The sequence below is a fragment of the Myotis daubentonii genome, chromosome 16 (assembly GCF_963259705.1).
Source record: "Myotis daubentonii chromosome 16, mMyoDau2.1, whole genome shotgun sequence".
Taxonomy (NCBI): domain Eukaryota; kingdom Metazoa; phylum Chordata; class Mammalia; order Chiroptera; family Vespertilionidae; genus Myotis; species Myotis daubentonii.
This window is the reverse complement of record NC_081855.1, coordinates 17,308,277-17,326,006: the sequence shown is the minus strand read 5'-3', so window position 1 is coordinate 17,326,006 and position 17,730 is coordinate 17,308,277. Positions and strand designations below refer to the sequence as shown.

The following is a 17,730-nucleotide window of genomic DNA, read 5'->3' as shown; positions in this document are numbered from 1 at the left end:
TAAGCCCGGAAGTCAGTTATCCCATCCCTCCCCCTCCAGCCAGGGGAGCCCTCCCAGCCGCCGGGGTATGGCTCCTGATCCCATCCTCCCTGCACACTTGGAACACATCCGGTTTGTCCAGTCTCTGCTGGAGAACAAAATATGGGTCCAGAGAACACCTGGGGCAGGAGGCCAAGGGAAGTGGTAGTCCCGGGAGCCCGGAAGTCCCCAGAGGCAGAAACCTCGCCCCCTTTACATGATAGGGTCTACGAGGCCACATGACAGGCACTAGCACCTCCGCACGTGTTGAGGTGCAGGGCCCCAAGATGGCTGCCTGGCCTCGAGGCCAGAGTCCTGTATGTCACTTCCGTACCGGTGAGAAGGGCGGGCCCAGTAGCCAATGAGGCTGTGGGGCGGGTCACCAACTTGATAGGCGCTCCAATTACCCAATGGTGGCTACGTGCCAGAGCGCCTACAAACTAACGTCACGCCGAGTTGCTAAACGCCGGCAGGCGGGGCCCAGGCGGCCAAGCCAATGCGATGGCTGGGGCGGGGTCGGGCGCTCTATAAGTTGTCGATAGGCGGGCACTCCGCCCTAGTTTCTAAGGATCATGTCTGCGAGTCAAGATCCCCGGTAAGGAAGGCGTTTGCTCGAGCTGGGGGCTACTTACCCTGCCGTTCCCTTCCGAGGCCCCCGCGGTGGGGCGGGGAGAGCTGAGGCCCACCGGGTGCGGGGAACCAAGCCAGGAAGACCGGTCCTGGGGGGGACGGGGCAGATCCACGGCGGAGGGCGAACACCGCCTGGCTGTCGGGGCCTGGAGTGGAGGTTTGTTAGGCCTCGACCCGAGAGGGTGCCGAGCCCTGGCGCGGAGTGGCGGCGCGAGGTCGCGACCCAGCGTGAGAAAGGGAGGCGGAGGCGGTCGCCGCCGCGCGTGGCCCGGAGCCGGGCGGCCCGGTGGCTTCTGCCGGAGGGAGGTCTGGCGCGCGCTGGATTCCGCCGGATTCTGGCGGAACCACTGGCCAAGGCGGGGGAGGGCCCGGGTCCTCAGTCCAGTCGTGGCGTCGCGTTGAGACACCGGTCGGGGGGAAAGCAGCCGGCCGTTCAATGCTGGTTTTCTTGGCGGCCCGGATTGAGCCTCAGCCCGGGGAGCAGCCGCGTGAGCCGCCAGGAGCCCACCCGGCACCGGGCGGGCGGGTCCATTTTGCCGCACAAGCCGGGCAATTGGCAAACTGCGGATGGGCAGGTCCACTTTCCTTCGGGGGTGAGCGCCCTGAAGTATGGGGAGGGCGACGCCATTTCGCGACGGGGGTGGGCAGGGTGTGGGTGGTTCCATGGTGGGGGGGTTACGCCGCCGGGTGGTCGAGGGAGCGAGCACATGGCGGCCTGATGTCCTCCCCTCCCCCAGCCCGCTTCGCCTTTAAGTGTTGTGCAATCTCCCCATTAGCTAGCTCGGCTGGGGCTCATTGTGCGCGAGGCCGCCACCGCCCGCGGCCTCCCACATCCGGGCACCGCGAGGGAGGGGGGAGATGGGCTGCAGGGGGTGGGGGAGGGCGCCAACGCAGTGACGTGGGGGGAAGGGGATGTCCTACTCAACTGGGAGGTGAAGGGCGGGACTTCCGGATCGTCGGGGCGGTGGTGGGAGGTGCACCAGCTTGGCCTCGGAGCGGCCCGGCCCGAAGCACGTGGGCCCGGCGGCAACCACCACCTCCAGGCCTCCGGGTTTCTCTAGGCGAGTTAGCCCATCATGTCGGAATGGCATGCCCTGAGCCGCTCCTGGGAAGGGGCGGAGGCCTGATGCAGTTACAGATGTAACTGCTGTGTCTCTAGGAACTAGTAGGGGTTGGGTGAGGGAGCGAAGATGGCATCATGCAAGGTGGGTTGCTGGTAGGAAGAGCCGGCTACCAAGATTTGTCTGGTGCCTCAGTCAGTATACTCATATTTTAAACCAACAGATCCAGAGACAATGGCCCCGATGGAATGGAGCCTGAAGGCGTCATCGAGGTGAGAACAGAGCCCTATCACCATTATCCTTCGTTTGGGGGAGCGGCAGTGTTCCCTGGTGTCTGGACCATACCCCGGGATTCGTCTTTAATGCATAGCCTAACTCTGAGTAGTTAAGCTCTTCTCACTGGGAGTCTTAATTTTTATATATAATTTGTTTAAAATATTTGTGTCCCTGAGAATATGTGTGAAATGTCATTCAAATTGGTCCTGTTATCCCTTCTACAAGCACCAGCCTCACAGTTTTCAAGTGGACTGGTCCCTAGAGTGATTTCCTAGGCAATGTAGAATCATCTGGCTTCCCTGGAGGGGGTGGGAGGAGGTTGTTGACTCTGAAGCTTTGAGGGCACAAGCTCCTATTTGCTCCAGTGTAGAGCCCTGTTTATACTACTTTAATCCCTTTCCATCCTACAGAGTAACTGGAATGAGATCGTTGACAGCTTTGATGACATGAACCTCTCAGAGTCCCTCCTCCGCGGCATCTACGCCTATGGTTTTGAGAAGCCCTCTGCCATCCAGCAGCGAGCCATTCTTCCTTGTATCAAGGGTAAGATCTCTGCTCCAGAACATGTTCTGAACTGTCCCTGGGTAGAGTTGCACGTGTTTGGTGGTGCTTGTCTCATTAGCCAGGGACAAAATAACTCCTTTATTTACACTAGCTTGGCTTTTGGTCTGTGCTGTAAGAGGGGTAGTATTTTAGCCAGCTCATAACTTTCTCTTTGCAGCTATATTTCTAGCCTATTTCAAATGCAGTACTAAATGAGTTAACCAGATCTGTTCCCGTTAGAGTACTGGTTGTGGTAGAATAAAGTCTGAAGTGCTTTGTGCTTGGCACATAGCTCTCTTCGGTGCTTATTGATAGTGTTTTGCAAGACCTTGAATGTCTCATGATCCCAGAGTGTATGCTCTCTACCATAGCGAGTCTTTCTCCTGATTTTAGGTTATGATGTGATCGCTCAAGCCCAATCTGGGACAGGAAAAACAGCCACTTTTGCCATATCGATTCTGCAACAGATTGAATTGGATCTAAAGGCCACTCAGGCCTTGGTCCTGGCACCTACTAGAGAATTGGCACAGCAGGTGAGCGTGTAGTTTATTTCTCCTCCCCTGAAAGACTGATTTAGAAATAATTAGCACAATCCAAAAATCTGAGTATGCTCCCCAACCACTACCACTACCACCACCACCTTGGAAGAAGTGAGGTATCTACCCAAACCCAATAAACATCATTTCCTCCTCCCATTTCCTGAGTCAAATGGGAAGGCTCCTGGGTGGAGCCTAGCTGGCTGAGCAAGTCTGGCAGCTGTTTTATGGACAAACCCCCTGGCAATGGGCAAGGAGACACCTGATTGGTGGTGTTGCTCTTATATCAGTCAGGGGCAAAGCAGATGTACAGTCCTTAGTTCATCCTAGCTTGATGCCTGTGTCGGTGGCCAGAGCTGTTTCATGCCTGAGGCACATAAAATGATAATTGCTAGGTCTTAGAGGGGAAAAGATCAGAAACACTGGTCTCAAGTAAATTACTAATATTAACAGGCTTAGGGGTGTAGTTTTATTAAAGTTTGTGGAGCTGTGATTGCTCTAGTAACTTGTAGATTAACAGTAAGCAGGTAGTTCTAGTACAACTCCATTAAGAGTGAACATGCCACATAACAGTTCTAGTGGCGTGGATATATGTTATTCTGCACATAAAACTGGGTGCTATGAGAATAATAAGTGGGTCACTATTTGCTTCCAGAAAATTGGGTGGGGATCTAGTATGGTGATATTGGAATTATTTCAGAGGGCAGTTACTGTGGATCATGTATTCTCAGGAGCCAGAATGTTCAATCCTGAGTCTCTGCCACTTAACTGTCAGTGTGATCTTAGATGCATTTAACCTGCCTGTTTCTCGCCTGAAAAGTGAGTTTTAATAATAGTGCATATAAGTTGGAAAAAAAATAAAACATGAGAAGCACTTAAAATGGAGCCTGGCACAGTTGTAGCTAATAATAATAATATATGAGCACCTATCTTTTTCTGGGTTCAGATACAGAAGGTAGTCATGGCTTTAGGAGATTACATGGGTGCCTCCTGCCATGCCTGCATTGGTGGTACCAACGTGCGTGCAGAGGTGCAGAAGCTGCAGATGGAAGCTCCCCATATCATCGTGGGCACCCCAGGACGTGTGTTTGACATGCTTAATCGCAGATACCTGTGTGAGTATCTTAATTTTCTGGTCCTCTAGGTCACTTGCCTCTTCTGCATGCTTCCCCAGTCTTTCCACTGGCCACAGTCTTGTTGCCAGTGAAGCTCGTTTTCCCCTGAAAGAGTTGCTCTATGATGAACCCCATGCGTGTCATCTGAGCCTGGCTTCCCTGTCTCAGCCCAGGTAGTGTTCTACTTCCCAGGGCTATTGTCTGGCCTGGCAAGGGGGGTCCCTGGCAAAGGATCAGAATTTGAATTCTGAGAGCAGACCACCTATCCATTTCTGGTTCTTCATTGGGAGAGTTAAGCATATATCACGTTTCCCTCATTACCACTTGTCTTTCCCTCCCTCCCCCCGTTCTGTAGCTCCCAAATACATCAAGATGTTTGTACTGGATGAAGCTGATGAAATGTTAAGCCGTGGGTTCAAGGACCAGATCTATGACATATTCCAAAAGCTCAACAGCAACACCCAGGTGAGAGACATTTAGTGTTGCCTTTATGGCTGATCCTTCATAGGTTGGCACCTTGAGACTAGAATTCTCTGGCACCTCATTCTTGTTCTACCACCCCAACCCCAGAGAATTCTAGTCTCGAACCTTTTTATGCACTAGCTTGTTTTAGGCGGCATGGAGTAGCTCCTATCCTAGACTTGCTATTTTTTCCCCCTTAGGTGGTATTGCTGTCGGCTACAATGCCTTCCGATGTGCTTGAGGTGACCAAGAAGTTCATGAGGGACCCCATTCGGATTCTTGTCAAGAAGGAAGAGTTGACTCTGGAGGGTATCCGTCAATTCTACATCAATGTGGAAAGAGAGGTGGGGCCCAGTGCAGGAGGCGGACCTGGTAGTAAGTTGTTGGGTATAGCCCCCTGACTGATTTTTCTTCGACTTCACCCCCAGGAGTGGAAGCTGGACACATTGTGTGACTTATATGAAACCCTCACCATCACCCAGGCAGTCATCTTCATCAACACGCGAAGAAAGGTTGATTGGCTCACTGAGAAGATGCACGCCCGAGACTTCACCGTCTCTGCCATGGTGAGATTGCCCCTCTTACCGACCAGCCGTGTGTAGCCCACTTAAGCCAGTTTTCAGAACCAATGTGCCTACACTCCTCTTTCCCATCCTAGCATGGAGATATGGACCAAAAGGAACGAGATGTAATCATGAGGGAGTTCCGCTCTGGCTCTAGCAGAGTATTGATTACCACTGACCTGCTGGTAAGTAAGGGGAGGATTTAGACAAAACAGAAGGGAGAAACCAAGGTGATTCCCTCTCCAAGGGGACTAATAGTGCCCCCTTCAGGAAAGTAGCAACTTGGAATAGAATCTGGCGTGCCTCAGGTTTTCAGGGGAGGTGATACATCATTTCCTTGGCCTTCCTTTGGCTGCCTACATGTATACTCAGGTCCCAAGTTCCTTCTGGGTGGCTTATGCCCTCTTCTCACTCACGTGCTGAAGCTGTCTTGTTTTCTTGCCATAGGCCAGAGGCATTGATGTGCAGCAGGTTTCTTTAGTCATCAACTATGACCTTCCCACCAACAGGGAAAACTATATCCACAGGTGAGTGTGTTTACCCAGCCCCTCGTGCCCAGTCCTCGCTGGGCTGAAGCTTGCTTTCTCTTTACTGCGTCCCCGTGTATCCTGAGGTGTCCTTCTTTTCCAGAATCGGTCGGGGTGGACGTTTTGGCCGTAAGGGTGTGGCTATTAACATGGTGACAGAAGAAGACAAGAGGACTCTTCGAGACATTGAGACCTTCTACAACACCTCCATCGAGGAGATGCCCCTCAATGTTGCTGACCTCATCTGAGGGGGGCTGGCCTGCTGCCTCATCCCAGCCAGGGTTCTCAGTCCTGGGCAGGCTGAGGAGGAGCAGGAGGGGGGAGGGAAGGGAGCCAAGGGATGGACATCTTGTCAATTTTTTTTCTTTTTTCTTTTTTTCCCTTTGAATAAATGTCACTTTTTGAGGCAAAGAAGGAACCGTGAACAATTTAGATACCCTTTTCTTTGGGGTAGGCTCATGCCCCAGGCGCCGTCTCTTCTCCCAAAAACACTAATCCACTTCCCTAACCTAGTCAACCTCCAAACCCAAGACTCCCTGCTCCAGCCAAATTCCTCTGAAAATGATTCTTCAAGGGGGCTATGTCACTCAACCTCATTTACTGGACCAAATCTGGAGGGAGAACCCTTGAGTTAGGTGGCCCAGGGGATTGTCCCCATGTGGGGGGAGCAGGGGAGAAAAAATAGTAGCCATTTTTACATTGTTTTGTATAGTATTTATTGATTCAGGAAACAAAATTCTGAATAAAATTACTTGGAAACTGCCTGTTTGGGCTTCTCATTTCTTCCCCTTCCCACCTGCTATGGGGTATATATCCCCTCCCCCAAGCTGACATTTTACCCCAGTGGTTCTCAACCTTCTGGCCCTTTAAATAACAGTTCCTCATGTTGTGACCCAACCATAAAATTATTTTCATCACTACATAACTGTAATGTTGCTACTGTTGTGAATCGTAATGTAAAGATGTAATAAGCAAGATGGTCTTAGGCGACCCTTATGAAAGGGTCATTCGACCACCAAAGGGGTCGCGACCCACAGGTTGAACCGCCGTTTTACCCTTCTGTGATACGTCATTAACAGTGTGACCCTTCTGTAGGGTTGGGCAATCCCCATCACAAGTGCCTCACATGTCTCAGTCAAGAGGAAGTGATGGAGGGAGGGGGAAATGGGACTGGTAACCTGATTTTTACATTGTTTTCTGGGAAACGTTTTCTTTGGAAATCAGAGAGGGGCTGCATTTCAACTGGTTCCATAATCATTTGCCAGAACTGTTGGGTTTTGTTGAGGTAGACAAATGGGTCCCCAAGGATCAACACTTATTCTCCCCACATGATGGTCTTGACTCTGACGACTCCCACTTCGGTGAAGCCAGGGCCAATCATAGAGTGACAGAAACTTAATGACTAAGTGGTTGGGGCTGAGGTGCCTGAGTCAGGTTGTGGGGCAGGGCTATCTTAGTTACAGGAAGTTAAGACTTTCATTTCCTCCTTTTCCAAAAGGAGGCAGGGAATAGGGTAGACTTGGGTGAGCAGCTGATACTGACACTACAAAGAACTTGGGCTGTTCCGCCATGAAGGTTGCTGTGCTTTTCCTGGGGGCCGTGCTGGGACTACTAGCAGGTAAGGACAAAGGGGGCTAAAGGAGAGAGAGCCCCCCCCCCCCCCCGCGCCCCCAGGAAGGAGCCTGTCCCTGGGTTGCTAACCAGTCTTTCTTCCGCTGAAAGCCCAGGGGACGGGGAATGACTGTCCTCATAAGAAGTCTGCCACTCTGGTACCATCCTTCACGGTGACACCTACAGCTACAGAAAGCACAACAAGCCCTGGAACAACCAGCCACAGAACTACCAGGAGCCACAGAACCACCAGGAGCCACAGAACCACCACCACAAGCACCAGCCACGGACCCACAACAGCCACTCACAATCCTGTCAGCACGACGAGCCACGGAAATACCACAGTTCATCCAACGAGCAACAGCACTGCCACCAGCCCAACGAGCAACAGCACTGCCACCAGCCCAGGATCCTTCACCAGCTCACCCCACCCAGGACCACCTACACCCTCGCCAAGTCCTAGCCCAGGCTCCAAGGCAGCTGTAGGAGACTACATTTGGACTAATGGTTCCCTGCCCTGTGTCCATCTCCAAGCCCAGATTCAGATTCGAATTCTGTACCCAACCCAAGGTGGAAGACAGGTAAAGCTAAAAGGGGTGGGGGGATATGACTGGTTCAGAAGGGAAGAAGGAAGAGTGGAGAAGGGGACCAACACAAGGTGGGGTTGAAAAAAAGGTATTTTATTTATTTTTTATAATTAAAAATTTTTTTAAAATTGATTTTAGAGAAGGGAGAGGGAGAGAGAGACAAAAACATCAATAATGAAAATCACTGGGGCCGGTGGGTGACGCCGGGAGAGCGCATGGGCAAACTGTACGTCCGTTTGTCCGGAGTGGAGGGTTAAGTTGCTTTTACAGAATTAACAGGTCTCCAAGAAATAATAAAAAGCATACTATCTTCTAGATCTATCCAAGTTGTCACAAATGGCTTTAGAAAAAAAGACCAAAAGCACTAAGGAGAAAAGGGCCAAAGAAGCAATGCAGCTCTAATTGGACAACTTCTGACAAGTTAACCTGTGTCTTGAAACCTAAATAAATATAAGTGAAAGTGGGGGAAAAAAATAATAATGAAAATCACTGATGGGCTGCCTCCTGCATGCCCCCAACTGGAGATGGAGCCTGCAACCCAGGCATGTGCCCTTGACCAGAATCGAACCTGGGACTCTAGTCTGCAGGCCAACACTCTATCCACTGAGCCAAACCAGCTAGGGCGAAAGAAACGGTATTTTAGATGGCACAGCTGTGTAGCCTTATGACTTACTTTTCTTTAACTTCCACAGGCCTGGGGCATCTCTGTACTGAACCCTAACAAAACCACGCCCCAGAGAGGCTGTGAGGGTGCCCATCCCCACTTGCTTCTCTCATTCCCCTATGGACAGCTCAGCTTCGGATTCAAGCAGGTACCTCACCCCTCATCCCTCACTCTCCAAGTGCCCTTTCCCTATTGATCGCTTGCCACATCCCTCCTCTGTGGCCATGAACACCACTCTCCCCCGTTACCCTGAGCTTTCCTGGTCACCTCCGCAGGAACCACTGCAGAGCACTGTGTACCTGAACTACGTGGCTGTGGAGTACAATGTGTCCTTCCCGCAAGCAACACGTGAGTTAACCTTCCCTTTCTCGTCACTGCAGTAGATGTCTGGACTCCTGAAGGGACCTAAGCCGGGGGCTGGGGATGTGGATGTAGAGCTGATCCTTCCTCACTCTTAGAATGGACATTCTCGGTTCAAAATTCATCTCTTCGAGAACTCCAAGCCCCGTTGGGCCAGAGCTTCAGTTGCAGAAATGCAAGCATCATTCTTTCACCGGCTTTCCACCTCGACCTGCTCTTCCTGAAGCTACAAGCTGCTCGCCTACCCCCTACAGGGGCCTTTGGGCCAAGTAAGACTGACTTCTTGCCTCCTCAAACTCTCCCACCGCATTAAAGCCCCACTCCCGGCGACTCCCTCCCTTCCTCTACATTACCCATTCTGCCTTCATTTACTGCTGTCATCTAGGCGAGTTTCTCACCAACTGCCTACTTCCTAACATCCCCATGTTCCTTCCTCCCACCTGTATCCCACCACCATCATTGTGATACTTGCCTTGTCTTTCTGCCAGGTTTTTCTTGTCCCAGTGACCAGTCCATATTGCTGCCCCTTATCATCGGCCTGATCGCCCTCGGCCTCCTCACCTTGGTGCTTGTTATCTTTTGCATCTCCCGGAGACGCGCACCCGCCTACCAGCCCCTCTGAGCCTTTGTCCCAACGCCCAGGGCACCACTCAACTGACTCAGAGACAAAGTTATCTTCCTTCCCTCTCTGTCTTGAAGAAGAAAATCAAAGATAATGCCACTGGGAGAACCGAAGGGAGGTGTTTATTAAATAGGACATTCTCCCTCTCCCTCCCCCAATGGGAGAATAGTAAAGCCTACTTAAATCTTTGTCTTTGGTTTTCCTTGTCCTTCCTGCCAGGATTAAAAGCCGTTGAGTTTCTTGCCATAATGCTTTCTGTGCCTTACATGGCTGAGTCTAAGGGAGCTGGTGAGGAGGGGTGAAAATGTCAACGTGCAGCCAGATATCCTCATGGGTTCATCCCCCAAAGCCTGGTGCAGCTGGTGTTGAATCTGCTCACCTCCCTTCCTCATTCTGGGGCCCTTGGCCCCAGCTCCTCCTCGCCAATCCAGTAGTCACCCAACCTGGAGGCCTTCCTGACCCTTACATGCAATTACAGGTGAAGCAGGCGGCGATAGCAGTGAGTGTGGGTGGGAAGGTCACACCTGTGTCATTTTGTTTCCAAAGGATGTGCTAGTGGCTCCTTAGCAACAGAATGCCTGCCCCGCCCACCTTGTTGATGAAACCCTTACTGCACCTAGGATGCTAGCAAAGGGTTTCATCAACAATGGGAGCAGTGGGTACACAGCCTCCACATACAATTAACCTCTGTGCTCCCGGGAACAACATCCCTCCAGCGGGGGCCACCCAGGGAGCCAACCCTGATGTTCCAAGTGATGGTGTACTTGGTGGTGGTGGGTGGCAGCCCCAGGGCAGCCAGTCTAGAAAGGGCCTGCCAGACAGCCTGCACCATCACTCAGTGCCACTCCCTTCACAGTGCAATTGCTGGGGGCCAGAATAGGACCCTCACGCTACAGAAAGTAGCCCCTGGGACCTAGAGACCCACCCCATTGTGGGCAGCCCCCATGTGGCAGCGTCCCAACAGCCCCACCCTGGCCTCACAGACATGCCCTCCCACCGTGCAGACTGTGGCCTGAGAGTCACTGAAGGGCTGCAAGACAGTGTGGTTGGTGCTAGTAGCCGGGCATGAAGGCCAGTCCCACCACCGGGATGGCCAAGAGCAGCGGCTCTCAACCCTGGCTGCACGTTAGAATCACCTGGGAATCTTTAAAATCCTGGTTTCTGGGCCTCAGACTCCAGAATTTGTTTCTTTGTTATGGGGCGGGGCCACACTAGTAACAAAGAAACAATTTCCGGAGAATGAGGCCCAGAAATCAGGATTTTAAAAAGATTCCCAGGTGATTCGAATGTGCAGCCAAGGTTGAGAACCACCGGCCAAGAGTTAGTGTCCCGGCGCTGGGTGGCCGAGGGCATCACCCGCCAGGTAGTCCGGGTGCCGTTTCCCAACAGGAGCTGCTGGGCGGTTGGCCTGGCTTCAGCCCTTGCTCGGGATGTGGTCACAAAAGGCCGGCGCGGTGGAGGGGAACTCACGGGGCCCCGCCGGGGCTTCTGGGGGCCTGCCAGGGCTGGGCTCCGCAGGGGCAGGGGTGCCATTCCCTGAACATGGACTCGTCTTCCCCGCCTCCGCCTCCCGCTTCCCTGTCCCGGGCCAGCAGCGGCTGGCGCACCCATTCGCCCGGGCCCGGGTTCACAAGCGGGGAGGGAAGCTCCCGCCAGCGCCGTTCCCACTGGAGACGCCGAGAGAACTAAAGTGAGAGAAGGCACAGCGCCCCCACCCAACGCCATTTTGGAGACTCGGCTCCTCTCTTCAATTTTGAACAGTCGAGTCAGCAGAGAGGAGAAGATGGCGCCGAGCGGGAGAAGCGGTGAAAAGCAGGACGATAAATCCTGCTTCCAAACTGGAAGGGTAAACAACGGTGCGAAACAAGGAAGTGCGCAGGCGTACAGCTTTCGCTGCTTTAAAACTCAAACAGCAGGGAGGGTGGGCCCACACCGTGGTCGCGGGACGAGACCTATTTTACGCTGAGAAGGCGCGGAGCGGAGCGGCGGGGCGGCTCGGGCGCGGGAGGCGGGAGTCCAGGGCGCGCATGCGCACCGCAGGTCACTGAGGCTCCGAAGGAACTGGCGGAAACGACCTTTACAAGATGGCGGCCAAGGCGGACGGGCTGCTCAAACGGGTGCTGGTGCCGATTCTTTTACCTGAGAAATGCTACGACCAATTTTTCGTCCAGTGGGATTTGCTTCACGGTGAGTCTTGTTCGGCATCTGGTCAGAGTCCTGCTGGAGCGCCAAAGTGGGGCGTGACTGCGGATAAGTGATGGCGGTGACCACTGCATGGCTCGCTGGGCGGAAATTACTGCGGAGAGGGGCGGAAGTGTCTCGGACTCCGTACAGAGAGTGCGCCATTTTGGGGTGGGAGAACGGGGGGCGGGGGCAGGGGGTCGCCGGGTGGAAGTAATTCTCTGTGAAGTTTATGCTTTAGAAAACGGAAAGCCAAACGACTCAAATTTTATAAAACAAAGTTAAAATATAACCCAGTAGTTCCCACCTTTAAGAGGTCGCTATACCTTCAGGAGCAAGGCCAAATTTGATCGCAGGCCTCATGAATCCAGGCCGTCAGCCGCACCCCCAAAGGTTTCTGCCGCCCTGACGATGCTTTCCCTCCGGCCTCCACGTTTGTTCGCGGTCTGATGTCGGAATCACTTGACTTCCTTCCACGTTCTACGCGGCAGTCGCACCGCGAGGCCCCTCTGAGACCCAGACGCGCCGGGAAGCGTTCCCAGCCTGCCCCTCGGGTCGCGGCACCCACGGTGCTGCTGAAACACTTCGTTTTAGCCGCTTTCATGACCCGTGAGGACCTTGCCACCCACTGGGCCGAGCTCCTTGAGGAGAACACTTCCAGGCTGGAGAAGACGTGGGCGCCCTGGGAGGGCAGGGCCAGGGCCGGCGGGTGCGGAATGAGTGGCAAAGACGAGGCCCAAGCGGAGCGGATCGCCAGGTGCCTATGAGGGGGAATAAGGGAGCAGAGAACCCTCGGGCATCGTGCAGCTTGATACAGGGAGAGCTTTGGAAGTAAGACCACGGAGTGTATTTAATTCTCACCTGAGGACATGCTTAGAGAGAGGACGGAAGAGAGAGAGACATCGGTCAGTTGCCTTCACTATGCTCCCCGACTGGGGACCAAACCCGAAACCCAGGCATGTGCCCTGGCCCGGAATCAGATCGGCACCAACACTCAACCAACGGAGCCACGCATGGCTGGCAGGACCAAGGAGCGTGGAGGTCATCTTCAGGGAGTGGAAAATGGGGTTGGAGAGAAGGAATGGTGAAAGCTGTTTTGGAGAAGTTACCTCATCTGAGCATGACATAATCTGGCAGGGAAGGGCCAGGCCTTGTCCGCCTGCCTCCGGACACCCGGCTTCCTTGTGTGGGTGCGTGCCAGTCTTGCGGAGCAGTGGCAGCCGCAGGAGGCTGTAAGTCTGTAGGCCTGGACCGGCGCCGGGAAGCGCTGGCCTGGGTTCCTGAGACCCCCTCTCTGCTTCTCCCTTTTTCTCTCCTCAGTCCCCTGCCTGAAGATTCTCCTCAGCAAAGGCCTGGGGCTGGGCATTGTAGCTGGGTCGCTGCTGGGTATGTATTTCATCTTCCTTTTCCTGCTGTTGGGGGGATGGGGATTGAGTACGAAAATGCCACGAAGGGGATGGGTCCCTTAACCAGAAGCGGGGTAACATGCTTCCAAGGGATAGCAGCTCTTCAACCCTGCCCTTCTCGTCCTTTCTCAGTGAAACTGCCTCAGGTGTTAAAAATCCTCGGAGCCAAGAGTGCGGAAGGGCTGAGTCTGCAGTCAGTCATGCTGGAGCTGGTGGCATTGACTGGGACCATGGTCTACAGCATTGTCAACCACTTCCCCTTCAGGTGAGGGGCTTGCCCTTTGTCCCGAAGGGTAAATACCCACAACTCTAGTGGGGTCGGGTGAGGGAGGTGAAAGGGCAGGAAAGGCTTAGCCCTTTTGGAAACAGTCACCACCTACGGAGCTGATGAGGAGGCGAGCATCCCGTGAGTGCTCAAGATTCAGAGTGAGTCCATCAGAGGTGGAGGCAGTGGTGCTGGGAGGCAGGAGGCAGGAACCAGTAGGGCCCTGGAGGACAGGGAGTAACCAGATCATTGTGTCTCCAGATGGACGGGCTATGGAGGCTTTTCCTGCCTCTTTCCAGGCCCGCCTTTCTTCCTTCCAACTCTTGACTCTGCAGCTCTTGGGGTGAAGCACTATTCCTGATGCTCCAGACAGTCACCATCTGCTTCCTGGTCCTGCACTACAGAGGACAAACTGCGAAAGGTGCTGGGATTTACCCAAGAGCAGGCTGTGGCTCTGGAGAGCCCTGCCGGGTGGAACTCCACGTGGGGAAGCCAGAGGACTCCTGAGGTTGATGAGGACTCCTCGTCTCTCACTCCTAGGTGTGGCTTTCCTAGTGTGTTACGCTCTGGTCCTGCTGATACTGCTTTCACCACTGATGCCCCTGGGCGTGATCACCATACTCCAGGCCTCCAATATGCCTTCTGTGGTGGTGGGGAAGGTGGGTACTGGGAGCAAGGAAAGGAATATTGGGAGGAGGGACTCGGTGAGGAGCAGACTGGAAGCTGTGTATGGGAATATTAGACTGGGGGGAATCTGATGGGAACATGGGAAGAATTCAGATGATAGAACAAAGGGTCTCAACTCCTGTTCTAGCTGCTCCAAGCAGCCACCAACTACCGCAATGGGCACACGGGCCAGCTCTCAGCCATCACAGTCCTTTTGCTCTTTGGGGGCTCCCTGGCCCGAATCTTCACCTCCATTCAGGTGAGTTCACCTGCTCCCCTCTAGGGGGCACTAAAACATCTTACCTCCCACCTGAGGACTTAAAGCTGTCTGGTCTCTGGAACCTTTTGGGGGGGTGGGGGTGGGGGTAGGGGGGCGTTTAAGAGTGACCCTAGTTCTGTTTCTTGCATTTAGGAAACTGGAGATCCTCTCATGGCTGGAACCTTTGTGGTCTCTTCCCTCTGTAACGGCCTTATTGCTGCCCAGCTTCTCTTCTACTGGAATGTAAAGGCTCCTCACAAGAAGAAAAAAGAGTAGTAGGGCTGATCCAGCTACTAGAGTCCATTCCATGTTTCTATTCATCCACCTAATCTCAGGGTCCTTCTGAGCCAGCCTGCTGGTGTGACTTTTAATCATTCCCCATTTCTCTGCAGATGCAACTTTTTGAGCCAGCATTTGTGTTTCCGTGGAAAGGCATAGAGCAGGGGTCTTCAAACTACGGCCCATGAGCCACATGCAAATACAAATATTGTATTTGTTCCCGTTTTGTTTTTTTACTTCAAAATAAGATATGTGCAGTGTGCATAGGAATTTGTTCATAGTTTTTTTTTTAAACTATAGTCCGGCCCTCCAACGGTCAGAGGGACAGTGAACTGGCCCCCTGTTTAAAAAGTTTGAGGACCCCCGGCATAGATGGTAGACCCAATCCTTAGAAAGGAAATGGGGTAGAGATTTTCAGGCTGACATGATATTAATTGTGCACTGTCCTGTGTGTGCACTATTAACTAATTTAACCATTTGCTGAACTTCTTTTAGCAATTTCTAGCTACTTACCTCTCCTGGGCAAAAGTCTTGCCTGCCCTCCCATCTCCCCACTTTCCTTTTGGCTTTAAGAGGACAAAGCCTGGACAGTGCAAGGGACTAGGGGCTTATGGCTGCCTCCCTCCCCCAGCCTGGCTGGGACTGTCTCCTGGACCCCAGTGCTGGGTGGGAGGCAGGGGAAGGGGGATGGAGAATGACTCAGTCAGGGCCCCAGGGTGGGGTGAGGAGGTTCCTGCTCTGGCAGGTCCAGGCAAAAGGGAGTGGAGATGATGCTGGTTCCTGTTGTAGTGAGGGGGAACAGAGATGGGGCAATAAAGACGCAGAGACATGGCTTAATTGTACAAAACCGTGTTTGTCCTACAAAAAATATAAAAAGTTATGTTGCTCCCTCTGGATGGGGGTGGGGGGAGAGGGCTGGACTGCAGGCCTCCTCTAACCTGTGGTCCAACAGTGCAAAAGGAGGGTTTGCCGTTTGGAAGTAAGGGGATAGTTCTGGGTGAAAAAGAGGTTGGAGCCCTTCCTGGGAGGTCTATACCCATGATTATTAGAGGTGGGCCAGGGGCATGGGGGCCCCTGAGAGGGGAGGGTTGTAGGGAGTAGGAGAGCCTGGGGGTGGATAGGGATTGTAGTGGGGGAGCAGTTCCCCCTGGAGCCTAGGGTTACTCTGATGGAGGGAGCACGTTGAGGCCTCTGGTTTAGAGTGGGAAGAGCTGCAAAGAGAGAAATACGGGTTAGAAGGCACTTTCCTAGGTTGGTGATGCCAGGCAGGGTCCCCAGTGTGCATGTGAGGGCAGGTCTGACCGGTTCTGGGTAGACAAATAGAACCTAGCCATCCGTGGCTATTTGGGCCCATTAGGTACTGCAGGTCCAGAACCAGACCCAAGGCTAGCTTAGAGAGCAGGGCAGCCTTGTTGGGGCAGGCTCACCAGCGAGCTTGCGTGCTGTGCGCCTGTTTTCCTCTTTCGGGGCAGCAGGCCAGAAAGGGGCAGAATTGGGATTAGCCTCTCCTTGCCCTGGGGGCTGAGAGGAAGTCAGGTCACACCAGGGCCAGAAGCCGGTGGGGGGCGGGGGGTGGGGGGTGGAGGGCAATGGCAGGAAATCCAGATCGGTAAGTGGGACAAGGGCAACATCTAGGGACCTGTAGTCTGCCCCTCTCCGGGCCCCCACTGCCAGGTTGGTGGGAAAGCCCTCCAGGAAAACCCTGGGCCACCAGAACCCTCCCAAAAGAGCTGCGAGTGCTGGTAATGGTGCTGCCCAAATCGTCGCGGCAGTCCCTAAACCCCAAGGGGGTGACCTCAGCTTTGTTGGGTTCAGGCCCCTTGTCAGCCAGGCCCTCTGGTATGCGTCCCATCCAGGCTCAGGGAGGGAGGACGGCCTCTCCTTCCTCACCCCCCTCCCAGCCACTTACCTGAAACCGCGAGGCAAGTAGGATGTCGAGTAGTTGGGGGGCTGGTACCCAAAGCCTCTGCTCCCCTGGGTGGTCACGTATCCTGGTCCCCAGACCGGCCCGCTGACAGCCACACAGCCGCTTCCCTGGCCGAAATGGGGCAGCCCAGCTGCCGCGCTTTTAGTCTTGCGCCGTGGCCGGTACTTGTAATCGGGGTAGTCGCGCAGGTGTCGGGCCCGCAGCCGCTTGGCCTCCTCCACGAATGGCCGCTTCTCGTCCTCGCCCAGCAGCTTCCACTGCGCGCCCAGGCGCTTGGAGATCTCCGAGTTGTGCATCTTTGGGTTTTGCTGCGCCATCTGGCGGCGCTGAGCGGAGCTCCACACCATGAAGGCGTTCATGGGTCGCTTCACCTTCTCCAGGGGAAGGCCCCCGGAGACCACGGGGCTCTCGGCGTCCTCCCGCTCCTGGGAGCCCGAGGATGAGGAGGCAGGGGCCGTGGGAGTAGGCGGTTCCAGGCTCCAAGCCTGGTCTTGTGAGAGGCCTGGTAGCGCCATGGGGATGGAGGGAAGCCTTGAAGAGGGCGCCTACACGCCCTCTCCTCTAAAGCGAAACGTTGATCTCCAAACCCGGTATCCTTAAAATGTAAGTGTCTTCCTAGTATGGAGTCGTTCTAGAGAATCTCGTGTCCTTAGAAAGTATATATCTCGTCCCCGAGTTCAGAGTCCTTATTCTGGAGCCCCGCTCGCTACCGGATCGATCCTGCACCCTGAAGGAGAGTGGAGTGCAAAATCTGTACAGGGCGGGCTGCTTTCTCCTTTCCTGGCTGCGGTGCAGCGTCGGACCCAGTCCCGCTCCTACCTTTGGCTGGTCGGTCTTTGGTGGAGGCCGTAAACTTCCTGCTCAGACTCCAGTATTGGAGCAGCCGGCGGGGCAGCGCAGCCCGGGTACCACAGCACTCGCACCTGGCCTTCGCGGGTGAGTCAGGGCCCGGAACAGCTTTTAACGACTGACTCCTCCCCACTCCCTCCCAGCAGGCCGCGCCTCCTTAAGAGCGCCAGCATCACCTAGGCTAGGGCCTCGTAGGCAGACCCAGGGATCCTGCTCTTCCCAGCCCCCAACACCCCCTCAGGGCACCACGCCCCCTCCCCACCCAAGACCCAGATGTCAAGCCTCCCAGCCCCTGTAGCTCTTCGAGTCTTCCCCTCCCTTCT

The 17,730-nt window shown here is 54.2% G+C and overlaps 4 protein-coding genes, 2 non-coding genes and 1 pseudogene across 10 annotated transcripts; 6 read left to right on the top strand and 1 right to left on the bottom strand.

Moving 5' to 3' along the window:
• Nucleotides 1-499: 499 nt before the first annotated feature.
• Nucleotides 500-6,495, top strand: EIF4A1 (eukaryotic translation initiation factor 4A1). 3 transcript variants are annotated; one of them, XM_059668757.1, is made up of 11 exons: nt 500-618; nt 1,933-1,981; nt 2,396-2,528; nt 2,922-3,061; nt 4,011-4,179; nt 4,535-4,644; nt 4,842-4,985; nt 5,070-5,207; nt 5,300-5,389; nt 5,652-5,731; nt 5,835-6,495. In XM_059668757.1, the coding sequence occupies exons 1-11, from the start codon at nt 515-517 to the stop codon at nt 5,977-5,979; spliced, it is 1,302 nt and encodes a 433-aa protein (XP_059524740.1). In that variant the 5' UTR covers nt 500-514; the 3' UTR covers nt 5,980-6,495. The 3 variants fall into 3 exon arrangements, with proteins under 3 accessions (XP_059524740.1, XP_059524742.1, XP_059524741.1); XM_059668759.1 differs by having other exon boundaries at nt 547-613; XM_059668758.1 differs by lacking the exon at nt 500-618 and adding an exon at nt 1,201-1,241.
• On the top strand, nt 3,300-3,444 carry LOC132219465 (small nucleolar RNA SNORA48; annotated as a pseudogene).
• LOC132219483 (small nucleolar RNA SNORD10) lies at nt 4,296-4,434 on the top strand. Its single transcript, XR_009449484.1, has one exon. It is a non-coding gene; the product is annotated as a small nucleolar RNA SNORD10 (small nucleolar RNA).
• On the top strand, nt 5,428-5,568 carry LOC132219438 (small nucleolar RNA SNORA67). The gene has a single exon (XR_009449449.1). It is a non-coding gene; the product is annotated as a small nucleolar RNA SNORA67 (small nucleolar RNA).
• Nucleotides 6,496-6,883: 388 nt separating the features above from the next.
• On the top strand, nt 6,884-9,763 carry CD68 (CD68 molecule). The gene is made up of 6 exons (XM_059668755.1): nt 6,884-7,349; nt 7,454-7,923; nt 8,622-8,741; nt 8,869-8,941; nt 9,052-9,222; nt 9,442-9,763. Exons 1-6 carry the CDS (start codon nt 7,301-7,303, stop codon nt 9,573-9,575), a joined length of 1,017 nt encoding a protein of 338 aa, XP_059524738.1. The 5' UTR covers nt 6,884-7,300; the 3' UTR covers nt 9,576-9,763.
• Nucleotides 9,764-11,588: 1,825 nt separating this feature from the next.
• On the top strand, nt 11,589-15,463 carry MPDU1 (mannose-P-dolichol utilization defect 1). 3 transcript variants are annotated; one of them, XM_059668768.1, is made up of 8 exons: nt 11,605-11,762; nt 13,077-13,142; nt 13,295-13,427; nt 13,763-13,848; nt 13,968-14,086; nt 14,242-14,352; nt 14,506-14,776; nt 14,990-15,463. In XM_059668768.1, exons 1-7 carry the CDS (start codon nt 11,660-11,662, stop codon nt 14,626-14,628), a joined length of 741 nt encoding a protein of 246 aa, XP_059524751.1. In that variant the 5' UTR covers nt 11,605-11,659; the 3' UTR covers nt 14,629-14,776; nt 14,990-15,463. The 3 variants fall into 3 exon arrangements, with proteins under 3 accessions (XP_059524752.1, XP_059524751.1, XP_059524750.1); XM_059668767.1 differs by having other exon boundaries at nt 14,506-14,797; nt 15,011-15,463; XM_059668769.1 differs by lacking the exons at nt 13,968-14,086; nt 14,506-14,776; nt 14,990-15,463 and having other exon boundaries at nt 11,589-11,762; nt 13,763-13,898; nt 14,222-14,356.
• Nucleotide 15,464: 1 nt separating this feature from the next.
• SOX15 (SRY-box transcription factor 15) lies at nt 15,465-17,541 on the bottom strand. Its single transcript, XM_059668771.1, has 2 exons — nt 16,541-17,541; nt 15,465-15,842 (listed from the first exon to the last, which is right to left on the bottom strand). The coding sequence occupies exons 1-2, from the start codon at nt 17,071-17,073 to the stop codon at nt 15,677-15,679; spliced, it is 699 nt and encodes a 232-aa protein (XP_059524754.1). The 5' UTR covers nt 17,074-17,541; the 3' UTR covers nt 15,465-15,676.
• Nucleotides 17,542-17,730: the final 189 nt, after the last annotated feature.

Bases quoted from the DNA above. Each gene is read 5' to 3' on its own strand.
- EIF4A1 (XM_059668757.1), top strand. From the start codon at position 515: ATGCGATGGCTGGGGCGGGGTCGGGCGCTCTATAAGTTGTCGATAGGC. The intron at 1,982-2,395 runs GTGAGAACAGAG...TCCATCCTACAG, and splicing joins AGCCTGAAGGCGTCATCGAG to AGTAACTGGAATGAGATCGT. The intron at 2,529-2,921 runs GTAAGATCTCTG...TCCTGATTTTAG, and splicing joins CATTCTTCCTTGTATCAAGG to GTTATGATGTGATCGCTCAA.
- SOX15 (XM_059668771.1), bottom strand. From the start codon at position 17,073: ATGGCGCTACCAGGCCTCTCACAAGACCAGGCTTGGAGCCTGGAACCG. The intron at 15,843-16,540 runs GTAAGTGGCTGG...CTCTCTTTGCAG, and splicing joins TACTTGCCTCGCGGTTTCAG to CTCTTCCCACTCTAAACCAG.
- CD68 (XM_059668755.1), top strand. From the start codon at position 7,301: ATGAAGGTTGCTGTGCTTTTCCTGGGGGCCGTGCTGGGACTACTAGCA. The intron at 7,350-7,453 runs GTAAGGACAAAG...TTCCGCTGAAAG, and splicing joins CGTGCTGGGACTACTAGCAG to CCCAGGGGACGGGGAATGAC. The intron at 9,223-9,441 runs GTAAGACTGACT...TCTTTCTGCCAG, and splicing joins TACAGGGGCCTTTGGGCCAA to GTTTTTCTTGTCCCAGTGAC.
- MPDU1 (XM_059668768.1), top strand. From the start codon at position 11,660: ATGGCGGCCAAGGCGGACGGGCTGCTCAAACGGGTGCTGGTGCCGATT. The intron at 13,143-13,294 runs GTATGTATTTCA...GTCCTTTCTCAG, and splicing joins TGTAGCTGGGTCGCTGCTGG to TGAAACTGCCTCAGGTGTTA. The intron at 14,353-14,505 runs GTGAGTTCACCT...TCTTGCATTTAG, and splicing joins GAATCTTCACCTCCATTCAG to GAAACTGGAGATCCTCTCAT.